Source organism: Pongo pygmaeus, chromosome 19 (assembly GCF_028885625.2).
Source record: "Pongo pygmaeus isolate AG05252 chromosome 19, NHGRI_mPonPyg2-v2.0_pri, whole genome shotgun sequence".
Classification (NCBI taxonomy): domain Eukaryota; kingdom Metazoa; phylum Chordata; class Mammalia; order Primates; family Hominidae; genus Pongo; species Pongo pygmaeus.
This window is the reverse complement of record NC_072392.2, coordinates 91839298-91862568: the sequence shown is the minus strand read 5'-3', so window position 1 is coordinate 91862568 and position 23271 is coordinate 91839298. Positions and strand designations below refer to the sequence as shown.

Genomic DNA, 23271 nt, shown 5'->3' with positions numbered 1-23271 from the left:
CTGTCCCTGCCCAGCCTTTGGGTTCTGTGTGGGAAATGGAGTGTGATGTGGAGGGACGGCGGGCTAAGGAGGATCTGGGCCTTCTGTGGCTGAGCAGCTCATCTGACTATCCTGGGTTTCGCCTTCGTGCTCCTTGGCTGGGGCATGGGATGATGCTCCTCCCACTCGGAAGCCTCCCTCACAAGATTCTGCAGGGCTGCCCTTTCGTTGACTATGTGTAGGATGGAAGGCTAGGAAAAGGGCCCTATTTGGGGTTCAGTGAGCATTTTCCTAGAAGGGTAACATTTGAAAATCACATCCACTTGGAAGGGAGAAGGAGACAGAGCAGAATGATCCGGGCTTTTCCTTCTCTTTGGAAATGTGTTGTGATGCTCTCTGCTTCTGGCCTCCCCCCACCACCACCTCGAACTTACAGAGCCAAAGGTATGGAGAGGAGGGTCTTCAACAAGGTGCGGACCCTGGGGATGAGGGAAATGGGATATAGACGAGGAAGACCCAGGTTCCGTCCCGAGTGTTCCAGGAGAGCTGTCTGTGTGGGCTCCAACAGGAAGGGGCAGGCTTGCAACAAGGAAACAGAGTGAGCCTGGGAAATCCTTGCAGCCCTCCTGACGTGGCGCCCACTGTAACTGCACCGATGCAACCTCTAATTATACCGCTGGTGGCAAGAATGAGCTCATGGTGTCTGCAAGTGACTTTCCCAGTAACGAGCCCCTCTCAAAGTGGCAGACTCCCAGCTGAGCCTTCTCCTGGGCCAGCAAAACTCTGGCAAGAAGCAAAATCAAGAGAGTTCCTTCCTGTGTGTGTATGTGTATGGGTTGAGGCCAAAAAGAGCTCAAATCTTCTTTTTCATCCTAGATAGATGGAGACAGAAATTTGCTGTAGGAGCTGCAGGTGGAGTGGTGTCCTTTCCTCTCTAACTTGCAGGCATGCCTGGAGACTTCCAACAAAGAAAAGGAAACCTCCTTCCTCACACCAGTCCCTGGTGGGTCCCCGTCTCATGTGTTAGGGATTAAACTCCCAGAAGAAGGTTTGTAGGGCTCCAAATGGTTGTGCAAGAGGCCTCCTCTTAATAAGGGAACAATGCTATTCGAGGCCCTAGGCACGTGGAGCTCACATTCCTGGCTGCTGGACTTCTGGGAATTGGGCACGATCAGGGTGGAATCCACCCACGTTTCAGACTTTTATGTCCATGCGAACTCCTACCTCTGTGATGTAAACAGAGATGCAGCCCTTTCTGCTATCTGGCCTAAGAGACAGAAGGAGACGTTCCCCGCAAATACGGCTCTCAGGCCCCCTCTGTGAGCGAACAGAGTAACAGCACCCTAAAGACCAGAGCTCTTCCTGACAGTCTGGGAAGGGCCTGAGCTCGCAGCTGGGGACATTCAGAGTATGTAGGGGGTGTGCACTGTCACATCTGGGCATCATTAAGCAGGTGGGAGTGGCATGGCCACCTAGGAGAAGGAGAGTTGGTCACATCTAGGCTGCCTGCCCCCAAAGCCCTCCCATTTACAAATCAGCCAGCCAGAGGGGCTTCAGCTGGGGACGGAGCAGGTTGCCAGGGGGAAATGTTTGAATTAGGTGATTGAAAGGCTTTAGGGAAGGCAGGCCAGCTTCTCAGACATTTTTAATAAATGCTTACGGTTCTTCTTCCAAAGCAGGTGAAAGGAGAATATATAAGTAACAATATATTTGTGGTGGCTATGCCTATTCCACAGCAATCACAAGGGGTGTCCTTGGGGTGGGAGTGCACCGAGGAAAGAGTTGGCAATCAGTGAGTGACAGTCCTAGACTTCAAGGACCAGAAAGACTAGGCAGCCGTGGGAGACCAGACTAAGCAGGACCACGAGAGAGAGAGTACAGAGAAGCACTGTGGCAAAAGCTGGAGGGTCTCACTAGCTCTTTATTTTCCAGAAGAAATATCAGACACGCAGGGTCGACTTCTGCATTAAGCACCGCAGGCCCAGTGCCAGGGATCATAGTCTTTTGGGGGCCCATGAAAATGTTTTGATTTCTTTTAAAATCAGAAAAAAATAAGTAAAGCTTTAGGCTGAAGAACATGTTTTAATATGCAATATTAATATACTTTTCCTTATGCCAACGCAGTTGCAAAATATTATTTTTAATAATTTTGTTAGCAGGGAAAGGAGTCCACCGAGGCGAAGGCACCTTAAATTTTCCTAGTGCCCAGGAAATTTTAACTGAAGCCTGTGAACCCCAGCTGAGCTTCTTGGAGTAGGCGCTAGCTCTGGGCCACAGCAGAGGACGCCTCCGGGCTCTCTTGTTTGAATTCCTCCACCAATGTCCCGTTCTTCTACTCTTTACAAGCCGGGCTCCGAAGGAAAAAAGAAGAAACAAAGAACGCACGCTCCTTGGCACCAACTTCACTTTCTCAGGCTTCTGCAGGTCCCAGGCCTCCCGATGTCTCCCCCTCCGCCCTGAGCATTTCCAGACCTTGGAGAGCCTGACTTGGGAAGCAGAAACTGGAATCAATCGGTTGACCGACCCCCTTTTCCCAACCGCCGCCTCCCCACCAATCACTCCATGTCCGGAAGGGGGCTGGGGGCTCCCGACTATAGGAGACTCTGGGAGTCCTATGAGGCCTTTGAGAGAGGGGTGCGAGCGAGGCTGGAAGGAAAGGCTGGGCAGAGAGCGGAGGGGCTCGCGCGCATCTCTCCCGGCGCGGCAGGAGGTTGGCACTGCTGCCCCCCGGCGGGTCCCAGAGCCGCTGGGCGCCCGCGACCGCGCAGTCGGATTGTATTTCTGCGGGGCTCGCTCCCGGGCCTGGCTCGGGGCCGCTGCCGCCGCCGCCGCCGCCGCCGCCCCTCCCGGCGCGCAGGCTGCTCTCCAGTCGCGGCCACGGGGTAGCGCTCGGCCCCCCTCTCCGCGTCTCCGCCTCCGCCGCGCTCGTCCCCGGCTCACGCTGCCCCCGCAGCTCCGGCTCGGCGCAGGCAGGAGCGGCTCTCTGGACGCCGAGCCCGGGAAGCGGAGGGCGGCGGGCTCGGCGAGCGGCGGCGGCGGCCGAGGCGCTGGGGCGGCCGTTGCTCCTCCGGCCCGGGAGGTCGGCGATCGCCGGGCGTCCGAGGGGGCGCCGCGTCCCCGGAGCCGGGGCTGCCCGCTGGGTTCTCCGTGCGTCTTCCCGAGATCTCCGGCCGGGGCGCGGCGGAGGGCAGAGCCGCCGGTCTCCATCCTCGTGCCGGCAGGAGGCTCTGCGCCCGGGCGCCGACGACAGCCCGCGTCGCGAAGCCCAGCACCCTCCCCCGCCGCCCCGCGGCTGGCGCGGACATGGGCGCTCAGGGCTGCGCGCCCCGCTCCTGGACCCGCAAAGTTTGCTAGCCGGCTGGGCGCGGAGCCGAGGGCGCGCCCGGCCCCAGCGCCCCCGGAGGAGACCCGGCGTCTCCGGATTCGGCGCGAGGGCGGTGGAGCCCAGAGGGGGTGGTTCGGCCCCGCCAGATGCTGCCTGCAAAGTTAGAGAGAAGAAAACTTCAGCTTCAGGGAGATTCGGACCGCTATGCTCACCGCGCCCCCCGAAACCGGCGCCCCTAAAAGATCCCCCGCACCCGCGTCTACCGCTGCGCTCGGCTCTGGCCGGGTCCCGGGGGCGCGGCGCCTGGAACGGCGGTGACTGCGTCGGCCGGGAGAACCCAACCAGGGGGCGGGGAGGGGGCGGGCAACGTGGCCACGGGAGGAAGTTTCCTGAAGTTGTCCATTTATTCCGGAGCTCGGCCGGCGACCCGGCCGGATCGCAGAGGCCGCCCTGTTTAGGAGAAGTCGGAGTTGGGGTGCTAAGGGAGAGAGGCGCCCTAGTCCGAGAGGGCGGCCTGGCCTCTTTCTCCCTGCTCGCCCCTAGCCTTCCGGGCGCGCTGCCGGGCTTGGACTAGTACAGAAGAGGAGGAAGGGCTGGGGTGGCCAAGCGCTGCCCCTCCCGGGCATATTACGCCCCGGGGCACGGAGCCGCGTAGACTGACTGTTTCCTGGGACGAAGCCACGGGGTATCGGACCCCACCAGGATTATAAAACAGGGCGGAGGGAAGGGAGACCCCTAGGACCCCTCTCCAGGCTGGTCACCATGTGGGGGCTTTTGATCTGGACGCTGCTAGCTCTGCATCAGATCCGCGCGGCCGGAGCCCAAGGTAAGGTGGGACCCCCACGTGGGGACAGGGAGGGGGCTGGGAGAGTGGGCGGGGGAGGGGCGGTGGGAGCTCGCCGGCCTCACGGTGGCCTCCTGGACACCCGGCTTAGCCGTGGCAGAGCCCTCTCCAGGGAGTTTCAAGACACCCCATCTCCCAAGTTTTGGGGGTGAGGTAGTCTCTCCGAGACTTGTGGTTTCCGAATGGGGGAAGGTGGGGACGACCTGGAGAGGCAGAGAAGAGCCCAAGGTGAAGTGGGAGGGGCGCTCCCCTCCCCCGGTCTGCTGTGGCTGCCCTGCGCCGGCTTGGGAGGGGAGCGACATTCCGTGCCTGGCTCCACGCTCGGCTACGCTGAGCTTCCCAGACCGAGCTCCTGGTTCTCTGCGGGGAAGGACAGGGCCCCTGCCGGGCAGGCGATGGCCTCCCCGGGGCGAGGGAGTGGGGTGGGCGAGCGCTGGGAAGGAGTGCGATCGGGCGCTGGGTGCCGGGTTGCTCGCCCCGGGAGAGCAATTGCCCGGCTTGGCCACGTACGGGAGCCCGCCCCTGGCTGCCCGGCCAGCCACTGGGGCTGGGGGTGCTTCGCTGCGCGGGCCTGGAGCCGAGGTCGCGGGTACAGCCGCGGACCCACCGGGGGGTGGTGCACAGGGAGGGTCTGAGGCCTCCCCTCCTACCCATCCACCCACACCCAGCATCCCCGCCCCTGCCTCCAGCCTCCGCTGTTCGCTCGATAGTCTTTGCAGCCGCTCGCTGCTGTGACCTGTGGCTGCCGGGAGCAGCCTCGCGGTGGAGAAGGGCTGGTGGCTTTGGGTTTGGGAGTGCTACGAAGGATCCGAGGTGTGATCTGCGCTGCCTGCTTCCTGAGGGTGGATGCCCAGACGTCCCCCTGGTCCTCGGGCAGGTCCCCGCGGTGAAGGGCGGCTGCACCAGCGGTTCCTCGCCTTTGGGGTTCGCCGATCCAGACAGTGGTGTCAGCGGTGTCCGAGCGGCGCCTGCTGGGGGCGGAGGGAGACGAAGCCTGGACTGAGCTCCAGGACTCGCAGGGCTAGGCCTTCACTCTCGCAGGCTCAGGAGGGGGCCAGACCCACCCTAGGGGGCCGGACTGTGGGGGCTGCAACCCACTCCCCACGCCGCCTCTTGGATCTCCAAACCTTCTGGGAAGAAGGGACCCCGTGCGCCCAGCGTCAGGCAATCCAGAGAGCCAAGATCAAAGAGATGAAAATAATCAGCTCTCACTCACAGGGCTGAGGGGAGGATTTTACGAGGTAATTTACGTAAAAGCACTTAGAAATTTTGTAACGAGCCCTATAAATGTAGGGTAATAAAAGTTATTATTTTTATGATCATCATAAAATCTTTGAACAAGCGAGGACCTCAGAGGTCATCTTATTCTAGTAGCCATTTAACAGATAGGGAAACTGAGGCCAAATGGCATTAAGTGACCTGCCCAAGGCCACTCTGTGATCTGCGGGCAGAGGCAGGTCTGGAACCAGGTGAGTTCTGAGCCCCTCTCCTTCAAACCAGGACCGGCTGCATGGGCTCTCCTTGTCTGGGCCCCCTCTTTGAGGGGTCCCAGGAGGACCCTGATGCTGGCAGAATAGGAATGGGTTGTCCATCCTGGAGCAGCCTCACAGTTGTGCTCTGGGATAACCAGTGTTACTAGCCAAAAGCCTGGACGGCGTGGAGGGACGGGATGCCAGCATCTGTCTGGACCCTTCTAACTTCATTGCTCTACAGACTTTTCAACAATGGTATGATTTCCCTGGGCAGATGGCTCACCAATTCTTGTCTCATCTAGGACCAGGCCCTTATAGAGTCCCCAGGGCACCTGATGGCCCTTGCTTTGGGATCTTCATGTGTCCCTTCCTGTCCCACCTCCACACCTGTGCCATCCACTTGAGGCCAAGATCCCACCCCTCCTGCTGAAGTTAAGGCCAGGTGGTCCCCTGTCCCTGCGCCTCCTGCGGGAGGGGCTCCCCTGTCAGAAGCAGAGAAAGTCTCTGTGATTGATTCACTTCCTCTCTGCCTTTCTTGTTTGCTGGCTTTTTGTGTGTCAGGCTGCCCAGGTCCCCTGCTGCTCTGCTCGTGTTCTCTGGCTCCGAGAGTGTTTTCCAGCATCAAGCCCTCTCCTGCCATGTGTGTCCCTGGCGGCAAGCCTTGCAGAGGATTGTGGGAACGCGGTCCTAGGCTTGGCAGTGCTGTGTTTGAGTGTTGGAGAGGGTGGGATTAGGGCATGAGGTCCTTTCTTATCTGCTTTGGGGTTAGAGAGTGAGTTTCTTCCAGTCTTGGGCCATGACATTAATCCTTCGGGGGTAGCTGAAGCCACTAGCACTGTCATTTCTGAGCCCACAAGCCTGATTCTCCAGGCATGGCACAGAACGAGGGATGAAACAATTGGTTCCTCCCTTGAGACAAACTTCACATCGACCACTGTCACCAGATTTTATCTGAGCCTAGCCTGGTTGTTTTCTTTTAGGTGCTGGACCTGAGCGACATCACCTGGGTATACTGAAAGCTAACATTGGACCATTGTCCCTATGCCCGATGGGTCACATGATGCAAACTCATTTCCCAAGCAAAGTGCAGTGAGGTTGTAGAAAGAGCATTGACTTTGGCAGCAGAAAGAATGGGCTCTCATGATCTGGCTTTGCTGCTTCGCTGCAGACAGGCCTTCTGCAAGGCTCTTAGCCACTAAGAGCCTCAGTTTCCTCGTCTGTACACTGGCAATAATAGCTCTTGCCTTGTAGAATTGCTAGGAGAATTCAAGGTATTCCAGGGACAGGGCCCCAGCCAGTGCCTGGCACATAGAAGGTACTTAATACGTAGCAATTATTGTTGTTGTTATGATGGTTTTAACACTAAGCTAGAAGTCCATGAAGAATGGTACCCTGCCACCCACCAATAAGACCTTGAATTCTTTTTCCTTACCCAGAAGGTTTCTTTAAATTCCTTCCACAGCCACATCACTGTGTCTCAGAGTGGCCCTCAAGCACTTAGCTCCCAGGGAGTTGTAGCAAGGCAGATTCTTGGGCTCTGCTCCCAGACACTGATTGGAAAGGTCTGGGTGAGCCTGGAAGTCTTTTAACTAGAGCCTCGAGAGATTTCCCATGTGCTTGGAAGCTTGATTACTGCTGGAGGTCATCCTGGCCAGCCTGAGAGGTTGGGAGGAGGGCAGGAGCAGCCCAGCCAGCTGGTCCAGAAGTTTCTTTCAAGAGAATCATGCCTGGGGGGAGAACAGAAGGAAGGGAATCTGAGCCGAGCAAACAAGGCAGTGGGGACAACCTGCCTTTACAGAAAGAGGACTGTAACCCCCAGCTCTAGAGGCTCCTGAAAGGCTCCAAAGGGAGAAAGTTTAGTGCTGGGAGCTAATCACAATAAAAGCCAACAGTACACGAGGGAGCGGAATGAAAGTTTAATTACATGGTGTGGCTAAGCTGTAATTATTAATTACTGACAGCAAAAAATAACTTATTGATCAGGGCCTTTTGCTAATTACCAGGAGGCCGGGTGTCATGCTTGCCTGGGGCTCAGCTGTCAAAAGCCCCACTCGAGAGTGGAATGGGGGTGTCCCTGCTCTCCCGTGCCCCTCTTTCCCTCACCCTTTGCATCCCTTGGCTTCAGCGGGGGAGTCCGGAACATTCTGGCAGTGGTTAGATGAGGGCTACAGCTTGGTGCTTCCACTGGCTGCAGAAAATGGCCCCTGCCTGGGAGGAACAGAGTCAGGACCCCCACCCAGAGGCTACATCCCACCAGCATCCTGACACCTGCCTCGGAAATCCCACCCCCGACCCCAGACACACACACACCCCACCCCCTCTTCATGCATTTTTCAGCAAATATTTATCGACTGCCTCTCCCTCGTGTCCTCTACTGGAAGGCCGGCATAGGGGCCAGGAACCTTGTTCTACAAGGGAAAGGAGGCTGGGAAAGAGGCCAAGTTCTTTACAGCGATCCTCTGTTTAAACAGCGCCTGAATGGCTGACTTTAAAATGAAGTGTTAACCTGCATATTGGTCCGCATTTGACTTTTTACCACAGGACGCAGTAGGGCTGTAAGCTAACAAGGAGGGGAGAATGGGTTTATCTTCTGTCCTAAGGACTAATGGGTATCATTGCATTTGACTTGAAAGACACACGAAAAGTCATCTAGGACCGTCCTCTGCCCACAAGGCCATCTGGTCTCTGCTTGCATACCCTTGATGATGGAGGACTCACTACTGCTCAACACCAGCTGGTTGTTAGCTATGTTTTATGCTGATGAACAAATTGTCCTCTTACAGCTGATTTTCCTAGGATCTGGCTGTGGTTGAAGGGGTCCTCTGATTGGCTGGAGCCCTCTCCCTGTCCCTACGGACTCCCAGCCCCTCTGGGAGGCAGGAAGCTGAGTTGGAATTGATGTCGGGTGTTAGTGTGCTCCCTGCGGGATTTCTACCCCGCTCCCCCTGGAGCATGTTGCCGCAGACAGCCCTGGAGCTGCCTAAAGCGGTGGGAATTAGTCATCATAATTTGGGGCCTTGGGATGCCAATAGCAACAAATGGGCCAGCAGCAACTGGCGGCTGCGGCCCACTGCCTGTAATGGAAAGGAAAACAAGCTGGTTGCTGAGACACCCCGGGTGCCCCCTCCCCTAGGTGTCCCACCCCTGCTGTCCATGTGCTGGGCAGGAGGCAGAGCCAGTGAGCAGCGTTGAGCAGGGATGCTCAGCATCCCCGGGGGAAGGGAGAGAGGGGACTGCAGGGCTTGTCCCCTCAGACTCCCTGGGCCCGGTGTCTGGACCAAAAGCCTCTTGCTGAGCCCAGGGAGCCCTGGGGAGGCCCTTCTCCTGCAGACGTGAATGGCTCCCAGCGTGGCTTCTGCCCCCATCACTAGGCGATGCTGAGCTAAGCCAGTTTTCTCATCTGTAAAATGAGTAAAGTAAAAAAAGGTGTATCTACCGGCCGGGCACAGTGGCTCACGCCTGTAATCCCAGCACTTTGGGAGGCCGAGGCCGGCAGATCACTTGAGGTCAGGAGTTCAAGACCAGCCTGGCCAACATGGGGAAACCCCATCTCTATTAAAAATAAAAAAAATTAGCCAGGCATGGTAGTGGGAGCCTATAGTCCAAACTACTTGGGAGACCGAGGCAGGAGAATCTCTTGAACCTGGGAGGCGGAGGTTGCAGTGAGCTGAGATCGCGCCACGGTACTCCAGCCTACACAACAGAGCGAGACCCTGTCTCATTAAAAAAAAAAAAAAAAAAAAAAGATTGTTATCTACCTTATAGAGTTGTCTTGGATAATCAAATGAGATTGTCCAGATCACTTTGAAAATCCCCTCTGTAAATGTTAAGTTCTTATAATGCGTCCATCACAGGCCAGGAGGATGTCCTGGTCACTGCCCCTCTGCTCCCCAGACATGAACCTCCCCTCCCACCTCATCTCCTCACTCCCCCTGCATTCACTGCTGTCCCCACACTGACTGCCTATTGTTCCTGGAACTCACCAGGCCTCTAACCTGGCACTTGAAGTTCCTGCCTTTCCATCAGTGGTGCCCACACCACCCAGATGTCTACAAAGTTCATCCTTGTTTCCTCCAGGACTTCCTCCTAATGTCTCTTATCCATCTCGGAGCACCCTATAACGTGACATCTCCCAGCACCCACGCTCTCGCTCTGCATCATTTTCTCCATTGCACTCAGCTCCAGCTGACATATATTGACTTGTTTGTTTATTATTGGTGTCTCTGGAGGGCAGGGGCTTTGCTTCATTCACTGGTATATTTCTAGCCACTAGGGCAGTGCCTGGCACATAGGAGGAGTCAGCATAATATGAAGAATGAATGAATTAATGAATTAATGAATTAATGAATGCTTACTGGAGGCATACAGCCCGCGGTCATCTGGCCCCTGCCAGCTCCTCCAGCTTCCTCCCAGGCCTCTCGCCCCATCTCCAGAGCTGATTGACTTGTGAAATGCCTCTGGTCTCTGTACATCCAGCACACCCCATGCCATGTAGCCCTCAGCGCACTGAGCAGCCAGGTACCTCAAGAGTGGGGGTCCCGCCCTCCAGCAGCTCCCACGGATGCATCCATGGAATGGGGTAGTGTTGCCATTGAGACAGGAGTCCCTGCTCAGATTTTCTGGCCATTTTCCCAGCTCTTCCTGACTCTGGCCTGACAGATGAATCTGCCTCTTAGCAGGCCTGGCCTCTGAGTTGGGCAGCCCCTGGGTCTCTGCTGAAGCCCCATCAGCTGAACTCCAACTTGATGATGTGAAGGAAATTGAGAGGAGAGGTAGAAGGTTTAGGAGGTAATGCCATCCATACATAGATGCACCATTTGAAATACACAAGGTCTTTGATTAATGCTCCAGAGGAAAAGGGAGAGGAAGATCTTGCATCAACACTTACATTCCCAGCCAGGTGCGGTGGCTCATGCCTGTAATCCCAGCACTTTGGGAGGCTGAGGCAGGTGGATCACCTGAGGTCAGGAGTTTGAGACCAGCTTGGCCAACATGGCAAAACCCTCTCTCTACTAAAAATACAAAAATTAACCAGGTGTGGTGGCGCATGCCTGTAATCCCAGCTACTTAGGAGGCTGAGGCAGGAGAATTGCTTGAACCTGGGAGGCAAAAGCTGCAGTGAGCCGAGAACATGCTACTGCACTCCAGCCTGGGTGACAGAGCAAAACTCCGTCTCAAAACAATAATAATAATTATTTAGCCTGTGTTTCTTCTGATTGTAGCCCATTCGTTAGAATGGATCACATGGTCCCACCTAATGGCAAGGGAGCTAGGAAGTGCAGGCTTTCATGTGCTGGAAAAAGACAACCGGATCTCATGCACTGGCAATGCCTAGTGTTCCTTCATAACCACAGAGAAGACATTGTGGTCTCTGCATTTCATACAGAGGGTGACTTTACAGAAGACATTTTTACCTTGCACATTCCTAAAGCAGAACCCCAGTCTGTGCTATTACTTCCTTGTTCGGAGGCTTATTTTATTCCCCATTAAGCTGTTAAGAAGTGGTATGTATAGGATCAGTGCCTCAGAATTGGGCTGACCTGGGTTCAAGCTCTGCCATCGGCTATCTGTGACACTCTGGGTTAAGTCACTTAACATTCTCAACCTCTGTTTCTTTGTCTGTAAAACAAGGAGAAAAACCTTTCAAGGCTTAAATGAGATAATACACATAGAGCACTGAGAATGGAGCCTGACATATCATAAGCACTTGTTTAATAAATGACTTTAACTATATTTGTACTTCTGTGCTTGCCCCTCCAAATGGCCTTAAGATAGGATCTCAGACTGCATTAAGACAGCTTGTCTTCTCTGGTATCTTTGCTGTATATTTCACCCATAGCTTCCACATCTTCTCACCTTTTTCTTTTTTTTCTTTCTTTTTTTTTTTTTTTGAGACAGAGTCTTGCTTTTTCACCCAGGCTGGAGTGCAGTGGCACGATCTCAGCTCACTGCAACTTCCACCTCCCAGGTTCAAGTGATTCTCCTGCCTCAGCCTCCCGAGTAGCTAGGATTACAGGCACATACCACCACGCCTGACTAATTTTTGCATTTTTAGTAGGCATGGGGTTTCACCACGTTGGCCAGGCTGGTCTCAAGCTCTTGACCTCAAGTAACTCGCCCACCTCGGTCTCCCAAAGTGCTGGGATTGCAGGCATGAGCCACCGCACTTGGCTCACCCCATTTTCTTTTACTTCTTCCCCAGTTTAGAATCTTTTTGTCTTCCCTTCCATCCTGAGCTCATGTTTGGTGCACAGTTCTGCTTGTCAGACATGGCAAGGTGCATTACAACCATCATCTGCCTCAGTCCTCCCTTTCACTCTGACATGTGGATAAAGTGAGGCTGAGAGATTAACCACCCAAGGCCTTCTAGCGGGGAAGTTGAGGAGTCAGGATTTGAACCCAGGCCTCTCTGGTCCCAACATCTGTCCTCTTTCCACTGCTCCAGGCTGCCTTTGGCTTCCACAGCATACATCACTGTCTTCCCAAGGACAGACAGCTATTCTCCAGGGAGATGCCCAGACAATTGTGCTGTTTGAAGAAGGGCTGGTCCAGGGAGGGTGGTAGAGTTTGGAAAGAGGCCTTGGAACTCCTCCTCCTCCTCTTCCTTTTCCTCCTCCTCCTCCTGATCCTCCTGGCTCTTGCCTCCACCCTGGCTGTGTCCTCACTAGGCCTTAACTTGGCAGAATATTGAAGGTCTTCTACTCTTCTCCTTGTCTCCATCTCTCTCTGGGGTTGGGATGCCCCAAAGCTATTTGAGGAGTTCCCTTAAGGTCACTTGGGGCATTCAGAACTGGCTTGCCAGTAACTGAGCCACACAAGTGCCTTCTAAATTGAACGAGGTGTGAGGGTGGGGAGGATGAGGGGAAGAAAGGCAATTAAAGTTTGATGCCATGTAGGAAGCTATTAGTGACCCAGAGGGGTGATGAAATTTCGATGATGTGACAGTCCTAACGGAAGGAAATATTATTTGCCATAACGAGGCTCATTCAGGGAATTCGGCATCTGGGGCGGACACCAGTGACTCTCAAGGGCCTCGTAAAGCCAGGGCTCTGGAAATTTCCCCCTTCCCCAGGCACCTCCCTGGAGTACAGATCTGGGAGGCCCAGAATCTGAGTAAAGGTCAAAAATATCACTGGGTACCTGAACAATTGGGCTGTCACCACATAATGTGAGTTAATTATGAATCTGGAGCCGATGCTTCATTTGCTGCTTCGAGCTGTGAGAGCCAGTGCAGAAGGTGGCAGCAGGGGCCCAGGCAGGACAGCATAGAGCACCAAGAAACCTGAAATGGGCCGGGCGCAGTGGTTCACGCCTGTAATCCCAGCACTTTGGGAGGCAGAGGCAGGTGGATCACTTGAGGACAGGAGTTCAAGACCAGCCTGGCCAACATGGTGAAAGCCCATCTAAAAATACAAAATACAAAAATGAGCTGGGCATGGTAGCACGTGCCTGTAATCCCAGCTACTCGAGAGGCTGAGGCAGGAGAATTGCTTGAACCTGGGAGGCGAAGGTTGCTGTGATCTGAGATGGTGCCGCTGCACTCCAGTCTGGGGTACAGAGTGAGACTCTGTCTCAAAAAAAAATAGAAACCTGGAATGCGGGTGACTCCCTGGGTTCAAATCCTACCTGTCATTTACTGCCTGGGTGACCTTGGATGAGTTACACACCCTGTCTGTGCCTCAGTTTCTTCATCTGTAAAATGGGGATAACAGTTGGGTTGTGACAGGGTTTAACGAGCTGTGCTAAGCTCTTAGGACACAGTGCTCTGTGTATCATAAACACTGAATAAGTGTTTGTCATGTCATTGTCCTTAGTATCTTTATTTTGGAAGCAAGGTCCGTTTGGGGCCTGCAGTTTGACAGGTTCCCCTGCCCTGATAGCTTTTGTTCCTTTTGTCTTTCACAGACCTGCCAGTGGCATCTAAACTTCTGCTGTTGGGGATCTATTGATTTGGTTAAGACATTCTCTGTCTCCAGCTTAAAATGCAAATACGGCACAGAGAACCCACTTATTAAGCTATTATCAGCTGTTCAGCCTTAAGGTGAATGTATTTATTGGATCCTCCCATAAAATCTCAAATGTATGTGGGTAGCTTTCATAGACATCGCATTTGCTCTTCACCCCAGTCTATGAAGGAGGTTGGCCAGAAAGTATTAATGTTATTAACATTGTTAGCATGGAAGTTCAGAAATATTAAGTAACTTGCCAAGGTCGCTTGACTCGTAAGAAAGAGATGATGAATGCAGGTCAGCTGCCTCCCAGGCCATTGCCTTAGATCTGGCCAAGATACCCACATTCAGGAACTGTTTGCCATGCTGCTTTGGGCTAGTGGACCCAGGGTAGCCTCATTTGACCACAGGCTTCTCCTTAGCTTGGGTAGGGCACAGGAGGAGGACAGAGGGGGCACCCTGGGATGGCCTCTCCTCTCTGTAAGGACACTTGGAGCCCCCTCTTGATGTCCGTAGGGTCTTAGTGATGGGGTCTGGATGCTGAGACCTGTCATATCACACCCTTGCTCTCAGAACTCTGGTAGCTTCCCCACAGCTGTGGCCTCAATGGCAAACTCTCCACAATCTGGCCCTACGTGCCACTGCAATCTCGCCTCCACCTGTCCCCACGCCAGCCTTCCACCAAGCTCACACTGCCCTCCCCACCCTGCCAGCCCAATGGCACCTCCTTTCTCCCCTTTCGAACCCCTGTTCTCCTCTCCACTGACCCCAAAAAGTCTAGTGTGAAGCCGTCCCTGACTTCTGGCTGGGACTCCTCCTCCCAGTTGTTCCAGTCTAGATGTCTCGCTGGGCACTTTGGCCTTGTTGATTCTGAATTATCTTTTAATATCTGTGTGTAACTGATTTCTTTAATTGTGAACTCCTTGAGTTTAGATAATAACCCTTCATCCACAAGGACTGAGGTACTAGACGTAAATTATTTCTTGAATTAACACACTTAACTCCTTTAAGGGTGCTAGGGAGGTAACAGTGAAGTCAGAGAAAGAAGATAACAAGTTCATGACTCTGCATGGGCCTCAGAGGCCACAATGGAAGAGTCTCATTGGGTCCTTTTGGGCCAGACCTTTTAGCCTGTGTGGCCAGAAGTGTCCTCATTGGGAAAAAAGTGGGAAGGTAAATGCAGCTTTTCCAAACTCTTCCATGATGTTCCACTCATGGTAAGGAGGGTGGACACGTGCCCTAATGTATCCGGCCATGCAGCCTGAAACCACCTACTATCCCATGACCTTTTCTTTATATATTTCTACATTTTATTTTATATTTAATTTTATATTTTTTGAGATGTCGGTCTCTGTCACCCAGGCTGGAGGGCGGTGGCATAATAAGAGCTGACTGCAGCCTCAACCTCCTAGGTTCAAGTGATCCTCCCACATCAGCCTCCTAAGTAGCTGGGACCACAGGTGTGCACTACCATACCCAGCTAATCATTTTATTTTTTGTAGATACAGGGTCTCGCTCTGTTGCCTAGTCTGATCTCGAATTCCTGACCTCATGTGATGCCCCTGCCACTGCCTCCCAAAGTGCTGTGGTTTCAGGTGTGAGCCACCACACCCAGCCTATTTTAGTTTTAAAATGTGTGAATATGTGCATTCTACTCCATGGGCTATCTAAATTCTATCCCAACACACAAAGGATATGTTAAAGCCAGTCGATGCTGCTGGAAGACGTGGCTTGTCGTCCCCATGGCTTCCTGGACCCCCTAGAACATACGTCAAAATCTGGTCTCGAAAGACTTGAATGAGTCACAGCATCTGTAAGATTCTAAGATGCTTTACATGTATATATTTAAGCTGTTTGTGTTTAAAATTTTCTGTGCTGTTTTCTAAAGCAGTTGGACCTCAAACATAGTTGAGTCACTCTACCTGTGTTAGTCAGGGTTCTCTAGAGGGACAAAACTAACAGGACAGATGTGTATATGAAGGGGAGTTTATTAAGAGTATTGGATCACACGGTCAGAAAGTGAAGTCCCACAACAAGCCATCTGCAAGCTGAGGAGCAAGGAGGTCAGTCCAAGTCCCAAAATCTCAAAAGTAGGGAGGCCAACAGTGCAGCCCTCAGTCTGTGGCCAAAGGTCTGAGAGCCCCTGGAAAATCACTGGTGTAAGTCTGAGAGTTCGAAAGCTGAAGAACTTGGAGTCCGATGTTCAAGGGCAGGAAACCTCTAGCACGGGAAGAAAGATGGAGGCCGGAAGACTCAGCAAGTCAAGTCCTTCCACGTTCCTCTGCCTGCTTTAATCTAGCCATGCTGGCAGCTGATTAGATGGTGCCCACCCAGACTGAGGGTGGGTCCGCCTCTGCCAATCCACTGACATGAATGTTACTCTCCTTTGGCGACACCCTCGTAGACACACCCAGGAACCATACTTTGCATCCTTCAATCCAATCAAGTTGACACTGAATATTAACCATCACACTGCCTATCTGCTATGGCTGGCCTATGGCCATGCCTTCAAGGGTGGTGGGAGTGAGGATACGGCTGTTGCCCCTCCTAAGGGGACCCTGCTGCTTGGGTGATTGGGTGGTAGTCTGGGTTCTTCTTCAGCTTCACCCAAACTGCTCCAAACCATTAGAGGACCTGTCTCCTGTCTTCTCCCTGGACCTTCCCACCTCCCCCTCTTTATTTGGACCAGGCAAGCCAATCAACACCAGCAGTGGGGTCTTATTTGGAGACTAGTTGAGGGCCTGAAGACTCTCTTAGTCAGAGGTTTGGGCTCTGGGATCACTATGTCCACCGCCCGGGGGCCTTTTTCATTTAGATGTGTGGGTACCTTCCAGAAGAGCTGAGGCTCTCAGAAGACCAGCCCCTTGCAAAGTAGGTCCTTACTGTGTGTAGCTGGTGCCCCATACAGCTGCAAGCACCTTGCCCTCCCCATGCATCACTAAGGAAATGTTCTTGATTAGGTTCAAGCACCTCCTCCCAAAACATCCACCCAGCCCCCCACCAGGGTTTCTGGCCAGCAGCCCGCCTGCTCACCCATTCCCCCGGGGTTCCTGGCCGGCAGCCCACCTGCCCATCCCTGATGTTTGTCTCTGGCTGCCCTGGCTTGAGGACTCAGAACCCAGAATGGAAGAGGGGCTCTGCCCTGAGACGGTGCCCAGTGCTCAGACCCAATTGCTCAGTCAACCCCGAAGTCTCTTCCCCACGGGCAGTGTGCGTGTTGGCTTTGGACGGCTCTGGCTGGCTCAGCCTGGTGACCCTTGACTTCCCCATTTGGAGTCCCTTTCTGTGCCCGGGTGTAGTGTCTACAGGCAGAGAGCGGGTTGGCCGGCAGACTGTCGCGGGGCCTGGGCTGCCAAGGAGGGCCGAGGGGATTTCCTCATTAGCTCGGCTCCAAGCTCATTATCCGCCTGCGCATCACTGGGTGAAAAATGGTAGTCGTCGGGACAGTAATAAATATGCGGCTGTCAGTGTTGATGTGATTGCACTAATGAAGAGAAATCAGCCCCAGAGAGGAGGCGCTTCTGGCTGTGGCTTCAGGTGGCTGGAGAGCTCTGTCCACTGCCCGTGCTCCTCTGTGCCAGAGCCCCCTGAAGACAGAGAAGGGAAGTATTGGCATTTAACCCCTTCCTCCTTAGGCCCTGGTGGATGAAGAATCTAGAAAGTGCTGGAAACCACCAAGAAGAAGGAACACCGTTCTGCTTCAGGGAGGGGGCGGTATGCTAAGGGGCTGCCAGCCTTAGCCTGGGCCTTGGGCAAAGGCAAGCAGGACCAGTGGGGTGGACAGTGGTGCTTTTGACAGCTCAACCTCCCTTGTGGAGCCCTGGTTTGAAAGGAAGGCGTGGGGAGGAACACAAGGCCCATTGTCTGTGCCCCCAGCCCTGCCACCTCCCTTGGAATGTTAGGACTTATTGTGTCTCCAGGAACTTGGAATGTCCGGCCCCAGGGTTTAGGGATTAGGCCTCCCTCCGCTGAGAAAGAGCTTGAGGGGCCCTGGGTCCTTAGAGCCCAGACTGAGTCCAAGCTGAGGCACAGCCATGCCTCCTAGATTCTGGCAGAGAGAGGGAGGACACTTAGGCCCCTCATAGTGCCAGACCCTGAGGGAACCTGGGGGTTGAGGAGGGAGGAGGGCGAGATGGGAGGGATGAGGGGGTGCCCTTCCATCTGGGGCATCAGGAGTCACATTCTGGGAGCCCAGATGTCACCTGCCTCTTGATGGAGGTGAGGGGGTGGCCTAGAGCAGTGGATCTCATACTTGAGCACCATTTGGGGACCTGTTAGAATGCATATTCCTGGGCCCCATTCCCAGAACTTCTGAAGCAGTGGGTCTGGGAGAGGGGCCTGGGAATCTGCATTTCTGACAGTTCCCAGGTGTCGCTGCCACTGCTGCTGGTCCGGGGAGCCCACTTTGAGAAGGCCTGGCGTAAAGGTTTGAAGAGAAGGTGCTTCTTCTAGGGCCCGAGTCAAGGTGTCATGGTGGTGGCTGAGCCGAGCTACTTCTGCCCATGGACTCCGAGTCAGCTGCTGCAGCTGCAGAGGGCTACAGCAAAGCTCAGTTAACACATGAACTTGAATGTGGTGATGGCCTTGCACCTGGTGGGGGGTTGGTATTGACCAGCACTCATTCTTCACTTCTTCCTTCAGGAGGCTCTTGCCCCTCCTTGTCCTGACTTAAAAGAAAAGAAAAGAAAAGAAAATCCAGCCCAGAGCCCTCCTTCCTGGGAGAAGGAGCTTTTGCTAAAAGCTCCAAAGTAACCCCCATGAGCCAATGGATAACCAAAACCATGAACCTCTTTTGCTTCTCATGCACTTACTAAGCACCACCTGTATACTAAGTGAGGTGCCCAGGATCCAGCCCAGTCTAAGGCAGGTCCCTGCCCTCAAATTGCTCATGGTCAAGTGAAGGCAGCAAGCCTGTGGTTGGTCCTATAGGACAGGTGATATGGGAGTCCAGAGGGATGACCTGAGATGCTGCCCCAGAGGAGGAGGTGACATACAAGCTGAGTCTTTTAGGATGGGAGGGGCCCCCGTCTTCCCTAGGAAATGCTGGGGTCTTCTTTTTCATCCTTACTGCTACCAAGCAGCAATTATAGGCAGCAAATACGCACCTTGGTCTTATCTAATCACTAAGGCTAAATTCTACCTGGCCACACCCCGAGTGGCTTCTGCCCTCAGGTGCCTACATTCAGGGTCACTTGCATTCCTGGGCAGTAACCATCTCATAGAAGCTATGCAAGTGTCAGGAGGGAAACAGCAGCTTAAACCATGGTGAATCATCTAAGCACACGTGGGATGGGCAGATGCGTCTGGGGCTTGTGGTCTTTCTTCCCAGCACCCTCCTTTGGCTCCAGATCCTGGAGCCTCCCTAAGGGCCAGTATCTGAGCTAAAATGGTAGGGAACAAGGAGAATTACTAAGGTCAGATTACAAAGGGCTACCTCACTTTATAGAGGAGGATGTGCAGCCAAGAAAGGCAAGTGAGGTGCGAGCTCAGGAGCCTGGCTTTCCTGCCCCCTCTGCAGGCTCCACCCACTGCAGCTGTTGGCCAGTGTCTGGCAGGACTGAGTTCTCTGGACCCTCCTTGGCACCATCCCCCACATAGGAATCAGCGGAATTGGGAGGTGGGAGAGCTGCAGAACAGCTGGGCCCATGACCTGGCTTCTCCAGCTCACGTCCAGGGGGGTCTGGGCACGGACACCCCAGATCCACATCTGGGTAGCCACCAGCCTTTGCCAGGGGTGGGAGGGGGCGGCTGAAGAGCCAGTCTCTGGGGCGTGGCTTTGGAAGGGGGCCACACTTCCTCTCATGTGCCCCAGCACCTCTCTGAAGTGTGGTGGGTTTGAATATCCTTTGCAGGGCTGGGAATCAGGGAGGAAGAGTGACCAGCCTTGGGCTGCCCCATGAGCAGCACAGACAGCCACTTCCCTGGCTCTCCTGACCCCAGAACTGGCTGCTGGTTTAGGAGTGTGGCTCTCTGGGCCCCTCCCAGGTGGTCAGTTTAGCTCTCCTATGCCACACCAGCCCCAGACACTCAAGGCCCATGAGTGGGGTTAGGGGAACCTGCAGGTCAGCTCCCGGATCAGGAGCTTTTGGAGTTCCCCAGAACTCAGGGCATCATAAGAGCTCACAGTGACTGAGCTTTTGCAGGTGCGATGTCATTCTAGATGCTGTCTGTGGATCTGCCCCTCCAACCCTCTCAGGCCTCTAGGAGGAAGCATATTTTCCCATTATATGGACCAGGAAACCGGCACAGAGAGCCCAGCAGCTTGCCCAGAGTAGCATGGCTTATGAGTGCTGGATTCAGAAACGGACTCAAGCACTGGGCGCAGAGCCTGTGTTCTCAGCCACGGTGTGTGCCGGGCGGCATCCTGGCCCCCCTGCCTCCTCTCTGTGCTCCTGAGGAGGCCACATTCTCAGGCTGGCCTGTAACTTGGCCTGGTTCTGCCTGTGCTTGGCTAAATGACCTTGGCCAGATGACTTAGCCTTTCCCCAGCCTCAGTTTCCTCATCTGTTAAACGTGGTGTTTTTTTTGTTTTGTTTTGTTTTGTTTTGTTTTTGAGACAGTCTCGCTCTGTTGCCCAGGCTGGAGTGCAATGGCTCGATCTCGGTTCACTGCAAGCTCCGCCTCCCGGGTTCATGCCATTCTCCTGCCTCAGCCTCCTAGTAGCTGGGACTACAGGCGCCCACCACCACGCCTGGCTAATTTTTTTTTTTTGTATTTTTAGCAGAGACGGGGTTTCACCGTGTTAGCCAGGATGGTCTCGAACTCCTGATCTCGTGATCCGCCCATCTCGGCCTCCCAAAGTGCTGGGATTACAGGTGTGAGCCACTATGCCCGGCCAAATGTGGGTTTTAAACAAACAAAACATCCTCACACTCGAGGGTTGGTGGGAAGATTGTCTGATGTACGATTTGGGAACGTGGCTGACCCAGCACTGGAATTACTATGTGAGCCCGAGGGGCTCTGTTAGGGGCCTGTCCCACCCACTGCCCACAGTGTTCCTGACCTGTCTGCCTAGGGCTCAGCCAACCTGGACAGCCTTGGCCCAGGACTTTGTGCTTATCCCTCATGCCCTTCCCCAGCTCCCTGGGGTCTCTGTGCCTGTTTCCACATGGGTGGGGGAGCTGAGGAGCACCCCAGGACTCAACTCACATGGAAGGAGGCGTCACTGAAAGATGCAGTCTTAAGAATACAGTGTTCCTTTTCATCCCATATTTGACTGAACCTAAGACACATCAATTATAAGACATGTTATTTTATGTGCCTCTAAGAAGGAAAAAAAAATGCTGCCATTTAATCCACAAAATACATTCTGACTCCAGAGATGTGAAAATGAAAACAATGTGCATTTAGAGGAAATATGGTAATAACCACCATTTATATAAAGCCTATCCCCTTGCCAGTCTGTGTTCTAAGCGCCTCACATGTATTAACACATTGAATCCTCTCAACAACCCCCATGAGTCTGGATGTGACCATCCTAGCAACTAGAAAATGGGCTGGTAGAGTTGGTTCAAAATATACAAGATGCTCATCCTGGCAATGTTCACCAGTTGTCCGATACTGCAAAGGTTCTTTCTGGATTTTACACCCCCCGGCTATTGTTGGGTTCTGTTGATTGGGCCCCCTGTGCAGGCCAAGCTGGAGAAAGGGCCGCAGGGTGAAGAGGCCACCCAAGGAGACTGAATACTGCCCCTCTGTCCTCAGTACAGCAGGTCCAAGCTTATGGATAAATCAGGAAACCCTCTGGGGTCCACATCGAAGACCAGCCCCTGGGGCTCAGACAACCTCAGGCCTGTCCCCGGGTCTCCAGAGAAGCCTCCCATTCCATCGCTGTCTTCCTAGAATGTGCTGGGCTGATGAAGTGTCTCTTCTGTCCTGCCTCCATCCCAGCATTCCTTCCTCAGCCCTCTCTGATGCCAGCACCTGTCTTCTGGGCACAGGACAGTGGCCCAGAGGAATGCATGTCTGGCTGGCTTTGGTCTCCACCAGGCCTGAGGAACCAGTGGTGGGGGTTGGGGAGCTAGAGGGAGGCCTCTTGTCTGAGCTGGAACTTGCAGGCCAGGCTGGAGCTTCTGAATCCAATCCACTTGGCCTTTTCCTTCTCCTTTGGCCAACCCAAAATCAAAGTGAAGGACTTGGCTTAAATTCCCCAGAGCCCCTGGGACAGGCTGGCACAGCTGGGCGCCGTGCATCTGCCCAGCCCTCGGGGTTTGGGTATGGTGGGGGTGGAGGTTTCCTTGGAGAGGCCAGGGCCCTGAAGACAGCTGGCCCCTGTCCTCCCCCTCCCGAGCCCCGGCCAACTCATTCATCTGTCACTACAGACAGGAGAGGAGGACTTGGGATCTGTTCCCCAGCTCGCCCAGGCACAATTCTGGCACATCTCTTGCCCCCTCAGAAGGTCCTTCTTCACTCCTGGCCTCTCCTGGAGTTTTCTTTTGTTTTCCAGTCCGCCGGGCTCCCGCTGCCTGGAGGTGTGGGCTTGCAGCAGCCTGCCCGGAGACGGCTCTGTCTCACTCAGTGCTCAGGTCCTGGCCTCCAGGAACAGCTCTGAAAGGGGGTACAGCCCTGACATGTTCTCTAACCCACTGGCAGGACCAACGGCATCTTTTGCAGGGTCTGGTGCAAAATGAAAATGCTGTAGGACTCGGTGATTCACGCCTATAATCCCAGCACTTTAGGAGGCTGAGGTGGGCGGATCACCTGAGGTCAAGAGTTCAAGACCAGCCTGGCCAATATGACAAAATCCTGTCTCTACTAAAAATACAAAAATTAGCTGGGTGTGGTGGTGGGCACCTGTAATCCCAGCTACTCGGGAGGCTGAAGCAAGGGAATCGCTTGAGCCGGGGAGGCAGATGTTACGGTGAGCCAAGATTGCACCACTGCACTCCAGCCTAGACGACAGAGTGAGACTCTCTCTCAAAAAAAAAAAAAAGAAAAAGAAAAACGAAAACGAAAAAGAAAAGAAAATGTGGTGTTAAAAATTAATCAGAATTTCAAGATGGTGGCAGAGAAGTATTACACCAAGGGTGGTGCCCTTCTAGGCGTGGGTCCCAGGGTGACTGCCCAGGTCGCAAGCCCGAGAACCCTGCCCTGCCCACTGGTGAGACCTTCAGGTGTTCCCCTCCCCTCTCCAGGCCTCATTTTCCTGCTCTGTAAATCAGAGAGGCCACCACCCAGGACCCTGTTCTCCTGCTGCCCCCTCTCAGGGGGCTGACAAGGCCAGGGGACCCTCTTCTCTCAGACTCCAGGAATACGACAAGGGTGAGGTAGAAGAATGGTGAGCAGGCCTAGAAACTTCTCCATGAAGTTCCCCAGTTTTGCCTAGGAGATTGTCTTGGGCGTCACAGGCAGGATGTGGAATTCCGCCTCGCGCCCTGGTGCCTGCTTGTCTGGTCCTGCCTGGTATGCGCTGCTCTCTCTGCCTCTGTCTCCCTGTCTCATGAGAGGCTGTGTTCAAATTACCATGGTCTTGAAAGCCAGAGCACACCTCGGCAGGAATCCTGGCCCTGCTGCTTGTGAGTTATGGGACCTTGGCAAGCTACCAAAGCTCTTCCAGCCTCAGTTACTTCGTCTATCAAATGGGGCAGTGAGACATATTGCAAAGAAAATGTTAATCCTCTTATATTCAGTTTCTTCCTTCTCTGTTGACTCTTGGAGAGAGATTAGGAAAATCCTGCAAGGCTGGATAGATTTTCCTTCTGT

At 54.0% G+C, this 23271-nt stretch overlaps 1 protein-coding gene across 2 annotated transcripts in view; it reads left to right on the top strand.

Annotated features, from left to right (window-relative positions):
- Nucleotides 1-2933: 2933 nt before the first annotated feature.
- SDK2 (sidekick cell adhesion molecule 2) overlaps nt 2934-23271 on the top strand; it is a 314055-nt gene continuing 293717 nt past the window's right edge. For both annotated transcript variants that reach the window (XM_054457341.2, XM_054457340.2), the window contains exon 1: nt 2934-4130. In XM_054457341.2, coding sequence (XP_054313316.2) covers nt 4067-4130 — 64 coding nt within the window. In that variant the 5' untranslated portion in view covers nt 2934-4066. The remainder of the gene's footprint in view (nt 4131-23271) is intronic.